The sequence below is a fragment of the Anguilla rostrata genome, chromosome 13 (genome assembly GCF_018555375.3).
Source record: "Anguilla rostrata isolate EN2019 chromosome 13, ASM1855537v3, whole genome shotgun sequence".
In the NCBI taxonomy this organism is placed as follows: Eukaryota; Metazoa; Chordata; class Actinopteri; order Anguilliformes; family Anguillidae; genus Anguilla; species Anguilla rostrata.
In genome coordinates this window covers 2,016,033-2,037,826 of record NC_057945.1, presented here as the reverse complement: position 1 = coordinate 2,037,826, position 21,794 = coordinate 2,016,033, and the positions used below count along the sequence as shown (strand labels likewise).

The 21,794-nt window shown below is 51.6% G+C and overlaps 1 protein-coding gene across 10 annotated transcripts in view; it reads right to left on the bottom strand.

Annotated features, from left to right (window-relative positions):
• The window catches only part of dock3 (dedicator of cytokinesis 3), a 332,206-nt gene that overhangs the window by 240,361 nt on the left and 70,051 nt on the right, over nucleotides 1–21,794 (bottom strand). For all 10 annotated transcript variants that reach the window (XM_064305961.1, XM_064305962.1, XM_064305963.1 and 7 more), the window contains exon 2: nucleotides 5,046–5,129. In XM_064305961.1, coding sequence (XP_064162031.1) covers nucleotides 5,046–5,129 — 84 coding nt within the window. The remainder of the gene's footprint in view (nucleotides 1–5,045; nucleotides 5,130–21,794) is intronic.

The following is a 21,794-nucleotide window of genomic DNA, read 5'->3' as shown; positions in this document are numbered from 1 at the left end:
GCTTTCACATCACAAAGACTGGAACATGCAACACACACCAATACACACACACACGCACACACAAAAACACATGTACATGCATACAAATGCATATTCCCCAATACATGCACACACGCACACTCACGCATACACACACAGTCACGCGCACACACACACACACACACACACACTCACGCCAAGCTGCCTCGGAGGTAAATGAGTTTGTCTTGCATGGCTAAGCACCATAAATCTGTACCGTTCCAGGTGCTCCACCTGTGGACAAGGAGCTGCTTTACAGCCTCTGTCACAAACCCAGGAACAGCCAAACCCCGGCAGGCTTCTGAAGAACACGGCCTTGCTTACCTCGTTTGCTTGGACCTTGTATTTCCACGAAGTCTCTGACACGAACGTCATGTTTTTGACAAGAATAGAACAAAGAATTTTTCTACCGGAGAGCCTCCACAACTGTGTTTCCAGCGCACACGTTCTGGCAGATATTGTTCTGTCAACTTCAAGAGCTGAAAGGCTTCCACGCGTGTTTCCAGAGAGGCACCTGTCAGACTCAAATTGTTTCCTTTGAAACAAAGTGGTCTGATGCAATATGAGCTGAAAAGGCTTCCATTTTGAATTTCCTCAATTTCCTTTGAATATGCGTGGAAGCAACACTGAGGCTTGAAAATGAGTGAAACAAGAAAACTTCACTTGCATCACTTTACCACTGGTTGGGGACAATTCAGAAAATGAAATTTAATTTGACGCAGCAAATAATAGCCTTTTATCCAATTCATGAACTTAATTTCAATTTATTTTTTTGAAGTTCAATAAATCACTGCAATAGAGCCGACTCCTTCCATGCTTCTGTAATGCCTGTACGTATTAGTTTCCCTAAAGTTTATTTTCTTAATTTATTTTGAATATTGGTGAGTAATGTATTTTGTTAGCATAATACCGTTTCTAGTGGCGAAGCTACAATAATAGGGAAGAATGAATAGAGTATAATTTGGAACATGCACGTGTGTTCTGATTGGGCGAAGGCCTTCGGGTGAAGGCGTTTAAGGAAGCATGAACATAAAGATAGTGGAGCTTCAGAACCGACAGGGGAGAGTGACACTGCTGCTGCTGGGCTGAAGGTTGCAGAGTCTTGGGCGTACCCCCACATGAACCCTACTGTCTCCCACTATCCCCTGCATGATCCCTACTGTCCCACTACTGTATCCCTACCGTCCCCTACTGTCTCCCACTGTCCCTTACTGTCCCCCACTGTCCCTTACTGTCCCCTCCTGTCCCCTACTATCCCCTGCTGTCTTCTCCCAGCCCCTCCTGTTCCCTACTGGCCCCTAATGTCCCCTACTGTCCCCTCCCGGCCCCCCACTGTCCCTTACTGTCCCCCACTGTCCCCTACCGTCTCCCACTGTCCCTTACTGTCCCCTACTGTCCCCTGCATGATCCCTACTGTCCCCTACTGTCCCCCACTGTCCCCTACTGTCCCCTACTGTCCCCTGCATGATCCCTACTGGCCCCTACTGTCCCCTACTGGCCCCCACTATCCCTACTGTCCCTACTGTCCCTGCATGTCCCTACTGTCCCTACTGTCCCTGATCCCTATTCTCTGATGTCCCCCACTGTCCCCTACTGTCCCTTACTGGCTCCTACTGGCCCCTACTGTCCCCTCACGTCTGCTTTCTTCCTTTGTCTCCATCTTTCTGTTTTTGAGTTAGGGTTGCCAGATTCAAAATTTGTGAAAGCCAGAACAATTGTAAATGAGGTGTGGAGCTGTCTAAAACGATAGCGGGCCGGGGTGAGGAGCTTTCAGAAACGTGTTCAGAATGTATTTAATTCACCATCCCTTCTGCCTATCTGAACCTTTTCTGCTCCAGTGCACGGTAGAGTTGTGCTGTGCTGTCTCAGGTGAATTCAGATCATTGCTTCTCATTTCCAGCTTAGGCCAGAACATGCCTGTCTGTGTGTCCATGACTGTAACAATAGCAATGCCGAGAAGTGCACGATTGAAATATTTTCAATTAGAGTGTGGGTTTTCATCTTCCTTCTGGACAAACAAGGCAGTATCACAAACGCTATTAGCCTGCACAGACGTCCTTGGCTGAAGAGTCTGGACACTAAAGCAGCACATCCGGAGCCAATTAACCTCCCATTTCAGCGTCTATGACAGCAACCGCCACATTCTCCTGGGGTCACGAAAGCGTCGTTTCACGATATAAAGCAGAGGACTGAAACCGTTCATGGAAATTCATTTCCTCACACACCCACTTGCTCCCCCCCCAGCCCACCATTTTGAGAAGAAGCAAGCAGCACAGTCCTTTCTATTGCTTGGCGTACTTACAGAAAGGGTGTAAAAATGATGAGGCTGTCGCTCTACGTTCAAAAGCCTCACAGTAAGCACGTCCATCTCCACTTGGCCCTCCGTGGGCAGGTGAAGTATCAAACAGGCGAGACCGTGGATGCAGTCCAGGCCCAAGAGCTCTTAATGCAGGCCCTGCTGAGGCACAGCACAGCTCAGGCCAGCGTTACCGCCCCATACGTCTGTCTGAACACTGACCAGCGTAGCAGGTACAGACACGAGACCAATCGAAACACACTTTAACCGCGAGAACAACGGCTGGAGACTGCATCACATGCCTCCGTGTTGAGCGCTAGGAATCACTAGCGCCAGTTTGGTGGACTTCTGCAGTCCACTACAAATCTGCTTCCGCCCTCGGAAAACCTCATTAAAAAATAACAGTACAGAAGGTGCTTTTCCACACGTTACATACATAACACATTCAGAAATGAAAGAAACCCCTGCTTGAGAGCAGTTTTGCGTGTATGAGACTGTGAACGTCTCCTTGAACTAACGAGACTTCTTTAGGCATGTTTTATAAAATTAACCCATGGGGGAAGGGGGTGGAATTGAGCACAGCCAATGCTAATTTTAAAGCTAGCAAAATAAAAACCGTATTGGAACAGCACACAGTAAGATCACACACATCTGCTTATTTGTGTGTATGTTAGCGTCTGCTACTAAACAAGGAGCATTTGGAATAATAGGTCAGGAAATGATTTATTCAGAAAATCCGTTCAGATGAGAGAGCTAAGCAGTTTATTAAGACCACTGCGTCTGTTTACACAGACAAACGGCTTCCTTTCATTTCTCATTGTGGTGCTGCAGTTAATTCCTCCCACCCTGGGCACGCATTATGGTGTAATTGCTTTGCCACCAGCGCTGTATTAAAGGGATAAGCGATATATTTCCCAAATAAGGAACAGCACTTTAAAACGGCTGCATGAAGTACGCTGATTTGACCCTCTGGACAGCCTCTCGCAGCAAACTCCTAAAATAAAAAACCTCTCTTTCACCGCTGTTGTGTTCGCACGCATTTCAATGGCAACCTTGGTTTGTTAAAAAGAGAGAGAGAGAGCGAGAGAAACATCCCTGGAGCTGTGCCTTCATACGTGTCATAAAAAGCGCTCTCTTTCCCTAAGACGTCGCTCCCTGCCACCCCCCTGGGGTGGGGGTCGCCCCCCAGAAAGAGCTCGGCAGCCGCGGGCCACGCCCGTCCCGATCGATACGGGACGTCCAGCGAGCCGTGTCTGATGAGCAGCTCCCGGCCTCATTATCTGGAGGGCCAGAGCCAGCGCCCCCCCGCCCCCCCCCCCCCCCCCCCCCGGCCCGGCCCGAGCGACTCCTCCCCTCGCGCATGGAATACCAATGCCGAGCTTTGGGGGGAGGGGGGACACCAAGGCAGTCGTTCCTGACTTCAGGCCCTAGAGGGCGGTCTTTTTGCTGATAACAACAGGCAAACTACACCACTTCAGCTTACTCCTCAGCAAGGTAAAAAGAAGAAAAAAATTCTAAATTCTGACGTGCTCAGTGTTCTTTCAGGCTAAAAAGGATTATCTGAGTGGGTAAGGAAAATGCTGTTCCTTGATGATTACATATACTGTTTCATTTGAACCACAGACAGCAAAGGAACTGAGGAAAGACAATTTCATGCAGATATCCGACAGGCCCGGACCAATTTTCCTTTTTACGCAGAACATGACACACATCGAATTTATCTTCCATGGCCAAACAGCAAAGGGAAATAGACAACCAGTCTTTCAAACTAGCTCTCCGATGTAAAAATCCGAGGACAGTTTACACTCTTATTTTAGTTTTATTCGATTATTGTACGAGATATCTCCCCTGTGCCTGAAGCCACAGAATGCAGTGGACAGCAGATTTAGGCCCACAGGAAACGCTCTTATCCGTCATACATAGCCAAACAGCAGATCGCCTTTCCCGGGGGGGGGGCATCTGCACATGGGGTAAAACCACTCCAGGGGAGGGCATGTGTGACAAATTACCAGCATTATATCTGCATTAAAAACCCTGCAGGAGAGAGCTGTGAGGCTTTTAGTGCTGGTGGAGAGAGGACAGGGTCCCTGCTCCCTCCAGATACCACACCCCCCACCCACCCACCAACCCATCACCACAGCCCCAGCACACTACCACTGTCACTACCACTGACCACCTCCATCCCCTATCCCATCAGACTCTGGGTCTTCTATCCCATCAGACCCTGGGTCCCCTGTCCCATCAGACTCTGGGTCTTCTATCCCATCAGACCCTGCGTCCCCTATCCCATCAGACCCTGGGTCCCCTATCCCATCAGACCCTGGGTCCCCTATCCCATCAGACCCTGGGCCCCCTGTCCCATCAGACTCTGGGTCTCCTATCCCATCAGACCCTGGGTCCCCTGTCCCATCAGACCCTGGGTCTCCTATCCCATCAGACTCTGGGTCCCCTATCCCATCAGACCCTGGGTCCCCTATCCCATCAGACCCTGGGTCCCCTGTCCCATCAGACACTGGGTCCCCTATCCCATCAGACCCTGGGTCCCCTATCCCATCAGACCCTGGGTCCCCTGTCCCATCAGACCCTGGGTCTCCTATCCCATCAGACTCTGGGTCCCCTATCCCATCAGACCCTGGGTCCCCTATCCCATCAGACCCTGGGTCCCCTATCCCATCAGCCCATATTTAGCTCAATATTTAGCTCAATACTAATCAAAGACATCAGTGCTTACCTTCACATTTCTCCAGTATCTGGACCGTCTCCCCGATCTCCAGCGTCAGGCCCTGAGACACTGTCCCTCTGAAGTTACAGATCACTGCAGGGAGGGAGAGAGAAGGCGTCGGTTACTCAGCGCTAGCGCTGCTTCACCTGGGGCAGGTGTGCGGGTGACCGCTGCAGGCCACCGTACACTGCTCTGTGCGTGTCGAGCGCAGAGCACATCTGCACTGTAGAACAGGATCGAGGGAACTGGGCGAGGTTTGCAGGCTCAAATCTCAGATGGGACTGTGACACTTCAACCTAAATTTCCTCAGCAAAACATCCATTTGCGTAAGTGGGTACTCGCTTAAAACTGTCCCGGCAAGTCTTAAGTCAGTAGTCTAGCAACTGCCAGGCAAATAAAAAACAAAATATATAAATTTCTGTTTATTATGACCCTGGTAGGAAACCCAAGGAGAGACTGCCTGTCACAGACTGTCGCTGTCCTCCAAGTCTTTTGTTAAAAGAAATAAAAGTAAACAAAAGGCTGAGAGGACATGGGCAGTCAGAGAATAACATGAATTACCTTGGGATTTCTCTCAGGGATGTAATAAACAGAGAGCAGACAGGAACTAAGACAGGAAGCAGGGTCTGCGTGTCCTCAGCAGAGCTCACAGGATGAAGCGAAGGTCAAGTCCAGGTCAGAGGAACCTCCTCCAGTCTCTCTCACCGTTACTGGCAGGTTCTCGCAGTGACGCCAGATTGCGCCCAATCGTTTCATCCGACACTGCCCCTTTCCAGAGAGGAGGCCTGATGTCAGTGTGAGGGGACCTGACCACCAACACGCCTGCCACTTTGTTAGAAAAACAAACAGAGCTACAGCGACGCTAATATCCGTTATCTCTTCTCAGGACCGTTTGGGCCAGCCAGCGAGCGCCTGCGTGTGACACCCGCTTCCCGACAGAACAGACAGGAAAAAAAAAACACACACAGAACTGTTTCCTGGCGCGGTGACACCGTCTGCCACGCCGGCGGGGTGCGATCGACACTTCGGCTGGGCTGCTGGGCTCTCTGCAGGAGCCGCTGGGCCGCCTGTCCAAAACGTCTCCTCAGGTAACATCTCGCCCCGCGCTGCCCCGCGCTGCCCCGCGCTGCCCCCCCCCCCCACACCGCTGGTGCCGCCAGACCGAGCTCCGCGGCTGTGGATTAGACCTGCCGCTCCGTCAGTACAGCGCTACGAGCGCGCGGCAGCCATGGCGATACTGAACTGCTGTTCAGCCGCTCTGAGACTGGGACCCGGGGGACGCTCGCGAGTGCTGGCTTTCATTCCGACCGCAGCTGCAACCCCCCTGAACTGCAGCGGGCTGCTAATCGCCCTTAATTACTCACTTTTAATGCCCACAGAAGGATTTACCCTCTCGCGTCGTATTAGATCTGAATCGGCTGTACGCGGCACGGAGAATAACGATCCGCGTTCGTGCGCCAAGACTTTACACCAGTCAGATAAACCGATCCTTTCATTTCCCAAAACGGGGGAAACGATCCCTTTAGAAAGGAATTTTCTAATTGTTTAAATGACAGACTGTAAGGTAATAGTGAAAATGAAAGAACATTCTAAAAGAACTTAAACACCTGTTTGGAACAACATTGATCAGTACACTGGGTTTAAAAAACAGCATACACAGGGGTCCCCCGGGGTGGAGTTGGAGAAAGCCTGTTTCAGTCTAAGCAGAGACACATGCAGTATGTACAACGCGCTTCTGTCAGCCATCTTTTAGTCTGTTTCTGAGGCAAAGGAGAATCTGCCGAAGCCCATCTTGTTGGTATGCAGAGCAGAGGACGCACTTGACCACGGCAGCCACGTCTTGGCAACTATAATAGCTAGCGCTGGACCCAGAGTCGTATGATAAAGAGGCTAATTTATAATAAAGTTAAGGTTAATTTAAAATCGATAACAGAGCTGTTTCAAATGGAGAAAGGCTAATCTTGGCAGACATGGTCTCCTGAGGAAGTCCAAGTAGTAGTCAGCAATGGAACACTGCTGTGAGGCTAGCATAGGCTAGCATAAGCTAATTCACACTGCTTTCATCTGCCAGTTTAGCCTTACACTGAAAGCTAGCACATTGTTTGGCATTTTATCTTTGGCCGTAATTCATTTGGTAAAAATGTGCTGGTTAAAATTCATAATACTATCGAAAGCCTTATCTACAGCTAATGCATTATCTGTGGAGGCCTGCTTCACCACAGCATTAATACTGGTGGCTTCTGAACATGGCTTATGTCACATAGTACACCACTAATTAATGAGATTAAAGCTCCCTACATCACTGTCTAAATCAGGGGCTGCTCAATCCTATCCAGTGCTGGTGCAGGCTTTTGTTTCAACCTAGCAGTTACACACCTGATTGTACTAATCAAACATTATTTGCTAAGGGTCTTGATTAGTAGAATCAGGTAGGTTACTGCGTGTTTGAAACAAAACCCTGCACTCAAACCAGCTCTTTCTTGATACGACTAAGGACGACTGGTCTAAATGTGCATCAATATAGGCAACATTACATTATGGATGCAATAGCAACAGGTACCAACCCCACACACACACCAGAACTAACCCCACACACGCACACCGGCACCATTAAATAAAAAAATAAACACCACAGCATTAATTTAACTAATTTTTAACTAATTCATTTTAGGCTGCCTTTTAAACATCTGGCCAGGGACAGAGGATGAAAACTAGCCTTTCAGGCTGACTCTGGCTCATTTACAGTTTGACTGTTGATTGGTGTGCATTGTCCCTGAAAAATAAACCAACAAAAAAACTAGAGGCTCCCATGTCTCCTATAGTTTATTTCCATGAGGTGAGCTGAACGACCCGCAGACTCCTCTTCCAGATCCGCATTTAATAACCTGCCGCTATGTCAGTCACTCTAGGGCACATTTCTATGGTCGAGAGGTTCACGAAGATACTTAAAAAATAAAGAAGAGGGGGAAAAAATACTCCCAGGGCACTTGAACCCGCGTTTAAAAGCAGACAGGAAGCCCTCAAGTATTTCACCCCAGGCAGCGCGCCCAGGGGTATCAGGCATACCGCTAACCCACACACATCATGCTGCCAGCGGCAGGGGTGCGGGGAGTCCCTAGAACAGGGTGTGCGGCCGAGAATGTGGCTTGAGACATGGAACAGGGCATGGGACTTATAACATGGCGTGCGGTCTGGAGTGTGGCGTGGGGTCTGGTACGTGTGGCGTGGGGTCTGGTACGTGTGGCGTAGGGTCTGGTACGTGTGGCATGGGGTCTGATACGTGTGGCGTGGGGTCTGGTACGTGTGGCATGGGGTCTGATACGTGTAGCGTGGGGTCTGGAGTGTGGAGTGGGGTCTGGTACGTGTGGCGTGGGGTCTGGAGTGTGGCGTGGGGTCTGGTACCTGTGGCGTGGGGTCTGGTACCTGTGGCGTGGGGTCTGGTACCTGTGGCGTGGGGTCTGGTACATGTGGCGTGGGGTCTGGTACCTGTGGCGTGGGGTCTGGAGTGGGCGTGGGTCTGAGTGTGGCGTGGGGTCTGGAACGTGTGGCGTGGGTCTGGTACGTGTGGCGTGGGGTCTGGAGTGTGGTGTGCGGTCTGGTACGTGTGGCGTGGGGTCTGGTACGTGTGGCGTGCGGTCTGGAGTGTGGCGTGGGGTCTGGTACGTGTGGCGTGGGGTCTGGTACGTGTGGCATGGGGTCTGGAGTGTGTCGTGGGGTCTGGTACGTGTGGCGTGGGGTCTGGTACGTGTGGCGTGTGGTCTGGAGTGTGGTGTGCAGTCTGGTACGTGTGGCGTGGGGTCTGGAGTGTGGCGTGGGGTCTGGTACCTGTGGCGTGGGGTCTGGTACCTGTGGCGTGGGGTCTGGTACCTGTGGCGTGGGGTCTGGTACGTGTGGCGTGGGGTCTGGTACATGTGGCGTGGGGTCTGGTACCTGTGGCGTGGGGTCTGGAGTGTGGCGTGGGGTCTGGAGTGTGGCGTGGGGTCTGGAGTGTGACTGTGGGGTCTGGTACGTGTGGCATGGGGTCTGGAGTGTGGAGTGGGGTCTGGTACGTGTGGCGTGGGGTCTGGAGTGTGGTGTGGGGTCTGGAGTGTGGCGTGGGGTCTGGTACGTGTGGCGTGGGGTCTGGAGTGTGGCGTGGGGTCTGGTACCTGTGGCGTGGGGTCTGGTACCTGTGGCGTGGGGTCTGGTACCTGTGGCGTGGGGTCTGGTACCTGTGGCGTGGGGTCTGGTACCTGTGGCGTGGGGTCTGGTACATGTGGCGTGGGGTCTGGTACCTGTGGCGTGGGGTCTGGAGTGTGGCGTGGGGTCTGGAGTGTGGCGTGGGGTCTGGAACGTGTGGCGTGGGGTCTGGTACGTGTGGCGTGGGGTCTGGAGTGTGGTGTGCGGTCTGGTACGTGTGGCGTGGGGTCTGGTACGTGTGGCGTGCGGTCTGGAGTGTGGCGTGGGGTCTGGTACGTGTGGCGTGGGGTCTGGTACGTGTGGCATGGGGTCTGGAGTGTGTCGTGGGGTCTGGTACGTGTGGCGTGGGGTCTGGTACGTGTGGCGTGTGGTCTGGAGTGTGTGCAGTCTGGAGTGTGGCGTGGGGTCTGGAGTGTGGCGTGGGGTCTGGAGTGTGACTGTGGGGTCTGGTACGTGTGGCATGGGGTCTGGAGTGTGGAGTGGGGTCTGGTACGTGTGGCGTGGGGTCTGGAGTGTGGTGTGGGGTCTGGAGTGTGGCGTGCGGTCTGGTACGTGTGGCGTGGGGTCTGGTACGTGTGGCGTGGAGTCTGGTACGTGTGGCGTGGGGTCTGGTACGTGTGGCGTGGGGTCTGGAGTGTGGCGTGGGGTCTGGAGTGTGGTGTGGGGTCTGGTACGTGTGGCGTGCGGTCTGGAGTGTGGCGTGGGGTCTGGTACGTGTGGCGTGGGGTCTGGAGTGTGGCGTGGGGTCTGGAGTGTGGCGCGGGGTCTGGTACGTGTGGCGTGGGGTCTGGATTGTGGCGTGGGGTCTGGTACGTGTGGGGTGCGGTCTGGAGTGTGGTGTGCGATCTGGAGTGTGGGTGTGGGGTCTGGTACGTGTGGCATGGGGTCTGGAGTGTGGAGTGGGGTCTGGTACGTGTGGCATGGGGTCTGGAGTGTGGAGTGGGGTCTGGTACGTGTGGCATGGGGTCTGGAGTGTGGAGTGGGGTCTGGAACATGGAGTGCGGTCTGAAGTGTGGAGTGCGGTCTGGAACGTGGAGTGGGGTCTGGATGTGGCGTGGGGTCTGGTACGTGTGGCGTGGGGTCTGGAACGTGGAGTGCGGTCTAGAACATGAGCACCAAGCACCTCCTCCCCTGATGAGTCACGGCTGACTGGGATCCAGCCGGCAAATCACCAGCCGTGAAAATGAGTACAGCTGGAGAAAAGCAGCCACAGCTCTCCTCCGGAGGAGAGTGAGAGTCATCCTTTTGGCAGGAGAAGGTGGGGGTGGGATTGGGGGGGGGGGGGTCAGATTTAAAACAAGGCCTCTGGTTTGTTAGGGGAGATTGAGGCTTCAGAATAAAAAAAATGGGCAGAGAAAAAATATGGTATTAGCAACTGATTTGAACCAGTGAACGCAAAACCCTCTGACTAGTTCAACAAATCAAGGATTGACAGCTCACTGAAGCTCCACCCACTGTAGGAGTGCGTGAAACCTCGTTTCCGTGAGGAGTCCAAATTCCGCCAGGGGGGGCTGGAGCAGGAATGAACAGAGGCAGCAGTGCACACCATGTTGCATTTACATTCACATTTATTTCCATTCAGCAAGGTTTTTAATCTAAACAAAAAAAAAAAAACTGGTCATTTTATTCTTGTACATGGAATACAGACCACGCATACACGGGTAGAAGCAACATGGGTCGACCTGGATATCGCCAGCATCATAATTTAAAAAATAATTATTTAATCGGCAAAAGGGCCACTTTCCAGGAAATCAGGAAAAATAATTTCATCATTACATTTGTTTTAGTTTGGGATAAATTTTTATTTCTCACAATATCATGAAACGTTGATAGTACACGAATGACAATGCAATCTTTTCAAATTTATGCATTATGTATGAATTTATGTATAGGTACTTACGTATGAGTGTGTATGTGTGTATGTTTGAGAGTGTGTGTATGTACGGCCCATACGTATGCATTGTAGGTTAGAACTGCTCATTGTCATTTTAAATTCCATGCATGCAGGTGGGTAATGAAGTCATACGACTCTGCTCTGCGGTGTTCTCCTCTATCAGCTACTCAATAAGACTCTCTCAACATGGCCTGTACCTCCTCCACGCACACTTCACACCCTCCATGTCTGCGAAAAAGTGGGTAGCAATTACAGCCAAAAGAGCAGCGGGTAGACCCAGCTGGTACCTGGCAATGCTAATGTATTACCAGACTCAGTTAGTGCTTGGGCTAGGCTAATGTATCACCAGACCCAGTAAGCGCTTGGGCTAGGCTAATGTATTACCAGACCCAGTAAGCGCTTGGGCTAGGCTAATGTATTACCAGACCCAGTAAGCGCTTGGGCTAGGCTAATGTATTACCAGACCCAGTAAGCGCTTGGGCTAGGCTAATGTATTACCAGACCCAGTAAGCGCTTGTGCTAGGCTAATGTATTACCAGACCCAGTTAGCGCTTGGCTATGCTAATGTAGTACCAGACCCAGTAAGCGCTTGGGCTAGGCTAATGTATTACCAGACCCAGCAAGCGCTTGGCAATGCTAATGTATTAGCAGACCCAGTTAGCACTTGGCTATGCTAATGTATTAGCAGACCCAATAAGCACTTGGCTATGCTAATGTGTTACTAGACCCAGTAAGCGCTTGGGCTAGGCTAATGTATTACCAGACCCAGTTAGCGCTGGGCTATGCTAATGTACTACCAGACCCAGCAAACGCCTGGCAATGCTAGTGTATTACCAGACACAGTAAGCGCTTGGGCTAGGCTAATGTATTACCAGACCCAGTAAGCGCTTGGGCTAGGCTAATGTATTACCAGACCCAATAAGCGCTTGGCTATACTAATGTATTAGCAGACCCAGTAAGGGCTTGGCTATGCTAATGCATTACCAGAGCCAGTAAGCGCTTGTGCTAGGCTAATGTATTACCAGACCCAGTTAGCGCTTGGCTATGCTAATGTACTACCAGACCCAGTAAGCGCTTGGCTATGCTAATGTGTTACCAGAGCCAGTAAGCGCTTGGCTATGCTAATGTGTTACCAGACCCAGTAAGTGCTTGGCTATGCTAATGTGTTACCGGACCCAATAAGATCTTGTTATACTGATGCCACACCGCACCCAGGGGGCATGTGGGCTGTGACAACCGAGATGAGCGAGTGGCTGGACTCTGAGTGCTCCGAGGAGCGTTCTGCGTGTCCTCCCCCAACAACTGCCCTCGAGCGCTCCTGATCGAATCGCCCAGTCGGCAAACTCAAAAAAGAGGGAAATAGTGATAGAAAGGGTACAAAGGTCACCCCAAGACCATGATACAGGCAAATAAAACATTCTTGGTTGGCTGGTGAGCCAGTCGAGTGAGCTGAGGAGCGCACACGCAAGAACGTGCTACGCTCTGCTCAGAGACAGCACCAGGAAACCATGGCAGCAGTGGTGCAGAGATGGTCGAGAGATGGAGCACGCTTTAACCCTGTAATGTGTGAGGTCACAAATATGCAATCAGAGCGTTCTTAACGGAACATTCCAATGTTGATGTAACAATCACTACTGGTAACTGAAAGCGACAGAGTTCCAGAACACTGATTTGGAAACTTTGAAAAAACATTCCAAAAAACCTACTCTTCAAAGGTTTAATTGACACACCAGCTCTTACCCTCAGTCTCTGGGATGTTTCGACTGCTGACTAGGGGCCAAGGAAATGCCACTCCACAGCCCCCAAGCAGAAATGATCCACAATAATAGAATGGTTGGCGGATTACCCAGGAGCACATGTGGCTAGACTAATGCATTTTACTTTAATATTTAATGCTTGTTTTAGAAACATTTTAATAAACATTTAGTAGATGATTGACAGAAGTATAATTTCAATAAATTATCGGAAATGTGCAAATATTATGAAGAGAGTATGTCAAAAGGAATAACAAAAACGCATGAAAACAGTTTTTGGATTGGCAACAAGAATATTATATAGAGAAAAAACAACATAGAGAAAAAAGGCCTAATCTTAGAGTCACTTTTTTCCCCCTGAGACTGTTACGTTGTGGCCCCACGGTCAAACGCCGTTGACCTCTACGTCAGAAGAAACCGTCAGCCTGGAATGAGGAAAAGGAGAGGCCATTTTGTAAAAAGGTCCGAGATGATCTGTCTTCAGAGCAGAAACAATGCATTTCATCGCAGATGCTCCTAACTGGCTAACTGCCAGACTGAGCAGTAAGAGTGACTGTTTAGGCCAGGGGTGTCCAAACTTATCTGAAACGGACTGGTGTGAGTGCAGGTTTTTGCTTTAGCCTAGCACTAAGACACCTGATCCTACATATTATTCTACTTGCTTGAATCAGGTGTGGTAGGGTGCACCCACACCGGCCCTTTTCGGGTAGGACTGGACACGGCCTGTTTAGGCGGAGTACGACCTGCACTGAGGGGGAAAACGATGGCGAGTCGGCCCGCTATTTGTCGCCAGAGAATAGAGAGGCGGGAAAATCTGTAAACATCACATTTTAATGAAGACAGACAGCCTGTCAGATCAGCATGCAGTCCCAGGTGCCGCCAAATCACATAAGAGACTGCTCAGGAGGGGCGGAATCAAACCGCCCACACGGCAAATCGCATAAGAGACTGCTCAGGAGGGGAGGAGCCAAACCGCCTGTACACCAAATCACATAAGAGACTGCCCAGGAGGGGCGGAGCCAAACCGCCTGTACGCCAAATCAAATAAGAGACAGACCAGGAGGGGCAGAGCCAAACCGCCTGTACACCAAATCACATAAGAGACAGACCAGGAGGGGAGGAGCCAAACCGCCTGTACACCAAATCACATAAGAGACAGACCAGGAGGGGAGGAGCCAAACCGCCTGTACACCAAATCACATAAGAGACTGCCCAGGAGGGGCGGAGCCAAACCGCCTGTACGCCAAATCAAATAAGAGACTGCCCAGGAGGGGCAGAGCCAAACCGCCTGTACACCAAATCACATAAGAGACAGACCAGGAGGGGAGGAGCCAAACCGCCTGTACACCAAATCACATAAGAGACTGCTCAGGAGGGGCGGAGCCAAACCGCCTGTACGCCAAATCAATAAGAGACTGCCCAGGAGGGGAGGAGCCAAACCGCCTGTACACCAAATCACATAAGAGACAGACCAGGAGGGGAGGAGCCAAACCGCCTGTATTCATCCACTAAGATACGGATATGTTTCATATGGAGCTGTTTATTTGTACAATCTGAAACACTGTACTATGAAGGGGGAGGAACATGTCTCATTCACGAGCACTGGCTGTGTGGGACACGGCGGCCATTTTGTGCCAGAATGCACGGAATACCACATTTCTGTTGAGCTAGGGGAGCGGAAGGGGGCATTAAGCCAATTAAAGGGAAGATGGAAGAAGGGGACACTGAACAGTGGTACGCTGTGTCTGTCTGGGGCCTCTGTCTTTCAGTCTTTCTTTCTGCATGAATGTGAGTATAGCATCTCCACTTCTGGCCTTCACAGGCACACAGGAAAGTTTCACTTAATTACTAAGGCAACCACAAGGAGCATCCATTTCCTGTCTGAGTGGCGAGGGCACCATTAAAGTGAGCCAGAATGGAGCTTCATTTCTCGCTTGAGGCATCTGTCAGATTTCCACTGGCATGGGTAATGCTCTCTGAGGGTATGAACGAGCATGTCCTCCTTCATCGTTCTTATGTACAACTATGTCATTTAATAGTTGTACTTTCTGACATCCTGGAAACATCTACACTACAGGTATGAAACAAAATACGTGTACCAATGTACACTGCAAAAAAAGCGTCTCCAGCATTTCAACTGTTTTTGTCTTTGCTTTCATAATGAGACTTAAAATCCCCCCCTCCCCCCGCCCCAAGTAGAAATTATTAACTAGCTTTAAGCTGCTGTTGGCTTGAAGGGAAATTTTCTTACCCCATTGGCAAATCTGGAAATGAGTCAAATTGTCTCACCTCATTGGCAACATTTTTGTGTTATTTAGCAAAAAAGTAATGGAAATAAAAATTAAATTCTAATTATAAGACTTGTTGAGACTGGCTTATTTTTTGGTTTCTGCAGTGTTGCCACTTAATAGGGGTGCTGGGAGAACAGGGGTTGCCAGGACGACCTGTACAGCCCATCGCATAGAGACTGGCACATTAAACTCTTTCATCAGTCAGTCACATGGTGGATGGAAGAGGAAAAGAGGGGGTCGGGCATCGTTCGCAAATCAGGCTCTGACCTGGGCCCTGTTTCACGAAGGAGGATTACTGAGTTAGCTGGATAACTGCACTGAGTAAAACCCGGAACTCTCCCAAACCTGGAACATGGACTGAAGTAAAAAGAGTAGTTCTGGGTTTCACACAGTGCACTTATCCAGCTCACTCAGTAATCCTGCTCTGTGATACAGGGTTTTACTCAGCACAGTTACCCAGCTAACTCAGTAATCCTGCTCTGTGAAGTAGCCCCCTGGTGACGGAGAAGGCCATGAGAAGGTTAATGCCAGGATGATGAAACCCAAACCACTGAGCAACTACACCAATTGGGGATGGAAGCATTGTCACCTTGATGGAGGCCCACTCAGGAAAGGACTGCATTAATATGGGGGAAGATGAAAACCCAGTACCACTGTGTAACACACAACGCTGTCCTGGGCCTCTAGGTGCAACAGCATCCCCCAACCTTGCCAAAAGAAACATTCACTGTTGGAAGGCTGTTGTGTTTCCATTTCACTGTTCAAAATCCAGGGCTTTTTCCTCCAGGTTTCCTCCAGTCCAAAAACATATAAGTAGGCCAATTAGAAATTGCCCATAGGTATGAGTGTGTGAGTGATGGTGTGTGTGCCCCGCGATAAATTGGCGGCCTGTCTAGGGTGTATTCCTGCCTCTCGCCCAGTGCATGCTGGGATAGGCTCCACCACCCGCCGCAACCCTGCCCAGGATAAGTGGGTATAGATAATGGATGGACGGAAATACTTTAATAACAAAGACAAAATTTGTTCTATTAATTTCAACAGGGCATACATACTATGAACTAGTTCTGCCAAGGTTTAAAAGGGAATTCTCCTCTTCTCCTTGAGCATCTGGGCTTGTCGCCACTCTGTGGTTAAATCACATCAGTGCTTTTTAGAGGTTTTCATTTCCCGGCAAAAAAAAATAAAAATACAACTCACTGTTAACCACTAGATGGCAGTATGCCTGATCCACAGGGGAAAGCCTGCTTTCAGACATCCTCTTATTTCCAGACCAAGCGGGGAGATAACAAATCAGAGATTCCAGAGAACACACACACACCTGGGCGCACAAGCTCCACGACCAGGCCAGTGAGCTGAGGCAATATCAGCCGCTCCCTGAAGCAGTTCTGGAGCGTGATCCGAGTACGAAGCGTGCGGTGTGTGCGCCGCGTGACGCAGAAAAAAATAAGTGGAGCCGTCTATTCATACGGCCACTGCCGAGAGAGAAAGTGGCAACAATTAAGGCAAATAGGCCGCACCGTAGAGAGGCGGGGAAACCCTGATTACTCCCCGCAGCTGGAGAGCCAGCAGTGGCCAGCAGTGACGCGGAGCATCGATACCGCACTGGACTTACATCACTGGCCTTAATTAGCGACATGGAAGCAGATGTGAGCGCTGCTACAGCACCTTAATTAATTAAGTACGGCCCAGCCTCGGAGAACCGCCCCAGTGCCTGAGCTAAACCGGCCTACTTAAGAGGAAAACCCTCATCTTGTTTGTTGACGCAGAAAAATAATTTCCAGAAAGAAAAACGCGCGGAGCAGGATTTTCTGAGACAGCAGCTTCCGTCCGAACGGTAGGCCTGTTTTCTCCCACGAGAAAACGTCACACCGACTTTCAGCCACGCCCGCCGCGTCATCACCTGCCTGTTCCACCACCACAGGAACATGTCCGCCTTCACAAACGTGACGCGTACTCCTCACAGTGAAAATATACAGCGATGTACATCGGTCTGCTACACAGTTTTGCTCATCTGTAAAATGATAAACGAACGCGCTGACGCAGACGCGTGACTGAGTAGCCCCCTCGCGGCGCAGCGGCTCTGCTGATTGGCTGGGAGGTAGCTGGACCGGCGCGTGGCGCTGTGTTCGGAGCTGCTCGGGTCAGAAGCCCCTCCCTCTGTGTCAGCACCGCGGCTCTGCGCGCGTAAAGGGCGCTCTGTCCGGCGCCCAACGGGTGAACAGGTCGGGCCGCGTGCCCGGGACAGTAAAACTGGACTCCGCGCCCGTCATCCGAGCCGGTGGTAAACACGATGCAGAGTCACACACACACAGGAAGTCCTGAGGACGCCCGCGCTGATCGTGTTAAGATCTGCCCTCACCCATTCACCCGCCCGGGTTCGCTTTCAATCTTTCTGCATTTTTTTCGAGCAATAATTCAGCATTTTTTTATTACACGCTGAAGAGGCTAGGAGGCTAACAGCACGATCGCGGGCGAATGAGAGTGAAAACCGCTAACCGGCCGCTAGCCGATACGTCTGCGCGCGAGCGCGAGCTCTCCAGGGGGGCGGATCAGGTGTCGGGGAGAGGAAGCGGCGTGTCACTCGTACGTTCGGGGGAAACCTGTTACCCCCTGCTGAACCGGGACGAGCGCGCTGCTTTTGGGCGCTAGTTTGCGGTCACGCGCGGGTCAGTGTACGTGTAAGTGTGGGGGTGGGGTCTGCGCCCGCGTTTCGGAGTGGCCGATTCGCCGGCCGTTTCCCAGCGGTTCCGCCATCGCGGCCCGTTAGCGGGCGGGCCGCCGCTCTGACGGGCTCCTCGCGAGCTCCCCGTATCCGCGGGTGACCGACTCTGACAGCTGAGCTCTGCGCGCAGGAAGCGAACCCCCGGCCGCATTCTCCGTGTGTACAGCCGGCGGCCGCCCGATTTAGCCCATCCCCCCCCCACCCCACCCCCCCCGCCCGCGAACGGACCGAGAGGCCGCCGCTGATCCCAGGGCCTCCCATCGAAGACGTTTTTAAAGGAACTCACATTCCCAAAACCCTGAGCAGGCCTACTGCACGTGCCCGAAGGCCTATCCGAATCTTCCCACGTTCGAGAATGTGCGCCATGGAAACGGTGTCCTTTTTACGGCACAGTGGCAATCACATCTGGCAGCAGTGCACTGTCCCATTAGTCTTTTGAGTAATGGCAAATTCCCTTTCACCTGTAATTGTTGAGGGCGCACATTACATTAGTCCATAATTTGACCTCATTCCCACTGCGTGTCCCGTACACCTCCCATAAGGTATTCTGGGCGGCCTTTAGCAATAACCACTGCCTGATTGTATTTACATTGTTCTGTTCTGGGGTCAATTTAACCAGTTAAATCAAAAAAAGGGCAGAAGCGTAGTTTAATGGGCGAGGAGCTGGGCTTGAAACCTAAAGGTTTGATTCTCAGGTAAGATGCTGTCGTTATACCCTTGAGCAAGGCACTTAACCTGAATTGCTCCAGTATACTGTATAGCCAGCTATACAAATTGATACTACGTATTTACAAAGTACAGTGTTATAAAGCTGAGTAAGTTGCTATGGATAAGAGCGTCTGCTAAATTCCCAGAATGAATGAATAGCAAATTCCGAAAATGGACTGAAACTTGGTCACTTGAAAAATCATCAGAGAACCTCACGGGCCTTTTTGAAATTTATGAACGGAATGGAATTGCAGTTCACGTTCTGAATTGACTGAACTGAAACTAAATTGACTGAAACACTTGTTTTTCTGGAAGACGTGTTTACTGATGCCTTACAGGACCTCTTGGTAAATTGTCTGTGTCTGTTAACTCAGAACCCTTGTGTTCTTCGGTCCTTCCGTCACCTGCTCTGTAGAGCATGGCTGGTGAAACCAATATGGCAGAAACCTCACGCAGCCAATCAGGGGGCTGCAGAAACTTCACCCGGCCAATCAGGGGGCTGCAGAAACCTCACCCAGCCAATCAGGGGGCTGCAGAAACCTCACCCAGCCAATTAGGGGGCTGCAGAAACCTCACCCAGCCAATCAGGGGGCTGCAGAAACTTCACCCAGCCAATCAGGGGACAGCATGAACCTCACCCAGCCAATCAGGGGGCTGCAGAAACCTCACCCAGCCAATCAGCAGGGACTGCTGAGAAAGCTTACAGGAACGGAACGTCCCACCACCAGAGCAGAGAGAGCTTACAGGATATTTCCCCCTGTTTTTGAAAGACACTAGTGTAACATTTCAGTTAACCAGGAGTAAACAGGGCACAGTGTCACTGACAGACGGAGGAAGCCATGGGACATACTATCAGATGAGCACACTGCTAATCCATGCAGCACCACAAATAGCCCCCGCGTGACCAGAGGGCCCAGAGAGGCCACTTCCACAACAACACGCCCCTCAGTGACATCATAGGAGGGTACGGCTAGTCCCAGCTCCAAGGGCCACGACCACTGTACACCCCAAATAAATGTCACTGTTCTTGCAGCACAACCCCCTTCCCCACAGACTGTGTGGCTCATTGATGCATATGGGACTGCTGGCATCCGTCAGAGAGCAGGGGATTATGGGAAATGAACTGAACACACAAAAGGGCTTTAATATCCCTGTGCCAGGAGCAGGCAGCAGGCAAAGCCCCCCACCCCCCAACCCCCCCATACCCTGCTCCAACACGGGTTGCCATGACCACGTGAGCGAGCACGCTGGCGGAGACGAATCGCCGTGAGCGGTGAAGGTGTAAATATGACAGAGGACAAGCGAGGGACGGGACGCGTCTGCAGCCTCGCGCCGGCAGTTACCCGCGGCGACGGCATGCGCCCGTCCCGTCCTCATTCCTCCTCAGAGCCTCCTTCCGACGCGCGGCTTCCTTTTATTAAATTTCCCCTGACCGCGGGGCGCATCCGGACTTTAATCAGGACACCGCTTCTGAGGAGCTCAGGAACGCCTGAGGAGAGAGCGTTCTGATTGGTGGAACCATCCTCAGAGAAAAAGTAACAAGAAGACCTCTCTGGAGCCCCCATCCTCTCCTGCTCCAAAATCCAACACCCCTCAGACGCCACCCGTCTGTTAGCGACCGCTAACAGGAAGCAGTTAACAGGTTTGTATTTTTAGCAGTTCCCGGTCAAAAGCGGAGGGGTGATCTTTCAGAGTAGACCCGCCAGCACTGCATCCTCCGGCTATTCGCAGCGAAGTTAAACATAGCTCGCCGCCACGAAGCGCAGTCGTGTTCTGACTGAGGCGGGGAGGGCTAAAGGCATGCGCACCCACCCCCCGCCCCCCCGAAGGAAAGATGGAGTTACACAAAGAAAGGGCTTCCATCACTCTACTGACCAGCCATGATGGACAGGACAGCTGAGTCTGCAGACTAAATAATGAGTGTGACTGAAGAGGGGGGCTCCAGGGGGACCCACAGAGAAGAGGGGGAATAAGGGTTAGGGTTAGGGAGGAGCCACAGAGAAGAGGGGAATAAGGGTTAGGGAGGAGCCACAGAGAAGAGGGGAATAAGGGTTAGGGTTAGGGAGGAGCCACAGAGAAGAGGGGGAATAAGGGTTAGGGAGGAGCCACAGAGAAGAGGGGGAATAAGGGTTAGGAGCAGCCACAGAGAAGAGGGGAATAAGGGATAGGGAGGAGCCACAGAGAAGAGGGGGAATAAGGGATAGGGAGGAGCCACAGAGAAGAGGGGGAATAAGGGTTAGGGAGGAGCCACAGAGAAGAGGGGGAATAAGGGTTAGGGAGGAGCCACAGAGAAGAGGGGGAATAAGGGTTAGGGTTAGGGAGGAGCCACAGAGAAGAGAGGGAATAAGGGTTAGGGAGGAGCCACAGAGAAGAGGGGAATAAGGGTTAGGGTTAGGGAGGAGCCACAGAGAAGAGGGAATAAGGGTTAGGGAGGAGCCACAGAGAAGAGGGGAATAAGGGTTAGGGAGGAGCCACAGAGAAGAGGGGAATGAGGGTTAGGGTTAGGGAGGAGCCACAGAGAAGAGGGGGAATAAGGGTTAGGGTTAGGGAGGAGCCACAGAGAAGAAGGGGAATAAGGGTTAGGGAGGAGCCACAGAGAAGAGGGGAATAAGGGTTAGGGAGGAGCCACAGAGAAGAGGGGAATAAGGGTTAGGGAGGAGCCACAGAGAAGAGGGGGAATAAGGGTTAGGGTTAGGGAGGAGCCACAGAGAAGAGGGGGAATAAGGGTTAGGGTTAGGGAGGAGCCACAGAGAAGAAGGGGAATAAGGGTTAGGGAGGAGCCACAGAGAAGAGGGGATAAGGGTTAGGGTTAGAGAGGAGCCACAGAGAAGAGGGGGAATAAGGGTTAGGGAGGAGCCACAGAGAAGAGGGGAATAAGGGTTAGGGAGGAGCCACAGAGAAGAGGGGGAATAAGGGTTAGGGAGGAGCCACAGAGAAGAGGGAATAAGGGTTAGGGAGGAGCCACAGAGAAGAGGGGGAATAAGGGTTAGGGAGCAGCCACAAAGAAGAGGGGAATAAGGGTTAGGGAGGAGCCACAGAGAAGAGGGGGAATAAGGGTTAGGGAGGAGCCACAGAGAAGAGGGGGAATAAGGGTTAGGGAGGAGCCACAGAGAAGAGGGGAATAAGGGTTAGGGAGGAGCCACAGAGAAGAGGGGGATAAGGGTTAGGGAGGACCCACAGAGAAGAGAGGGAATAAGGGTTAGGGTTAGG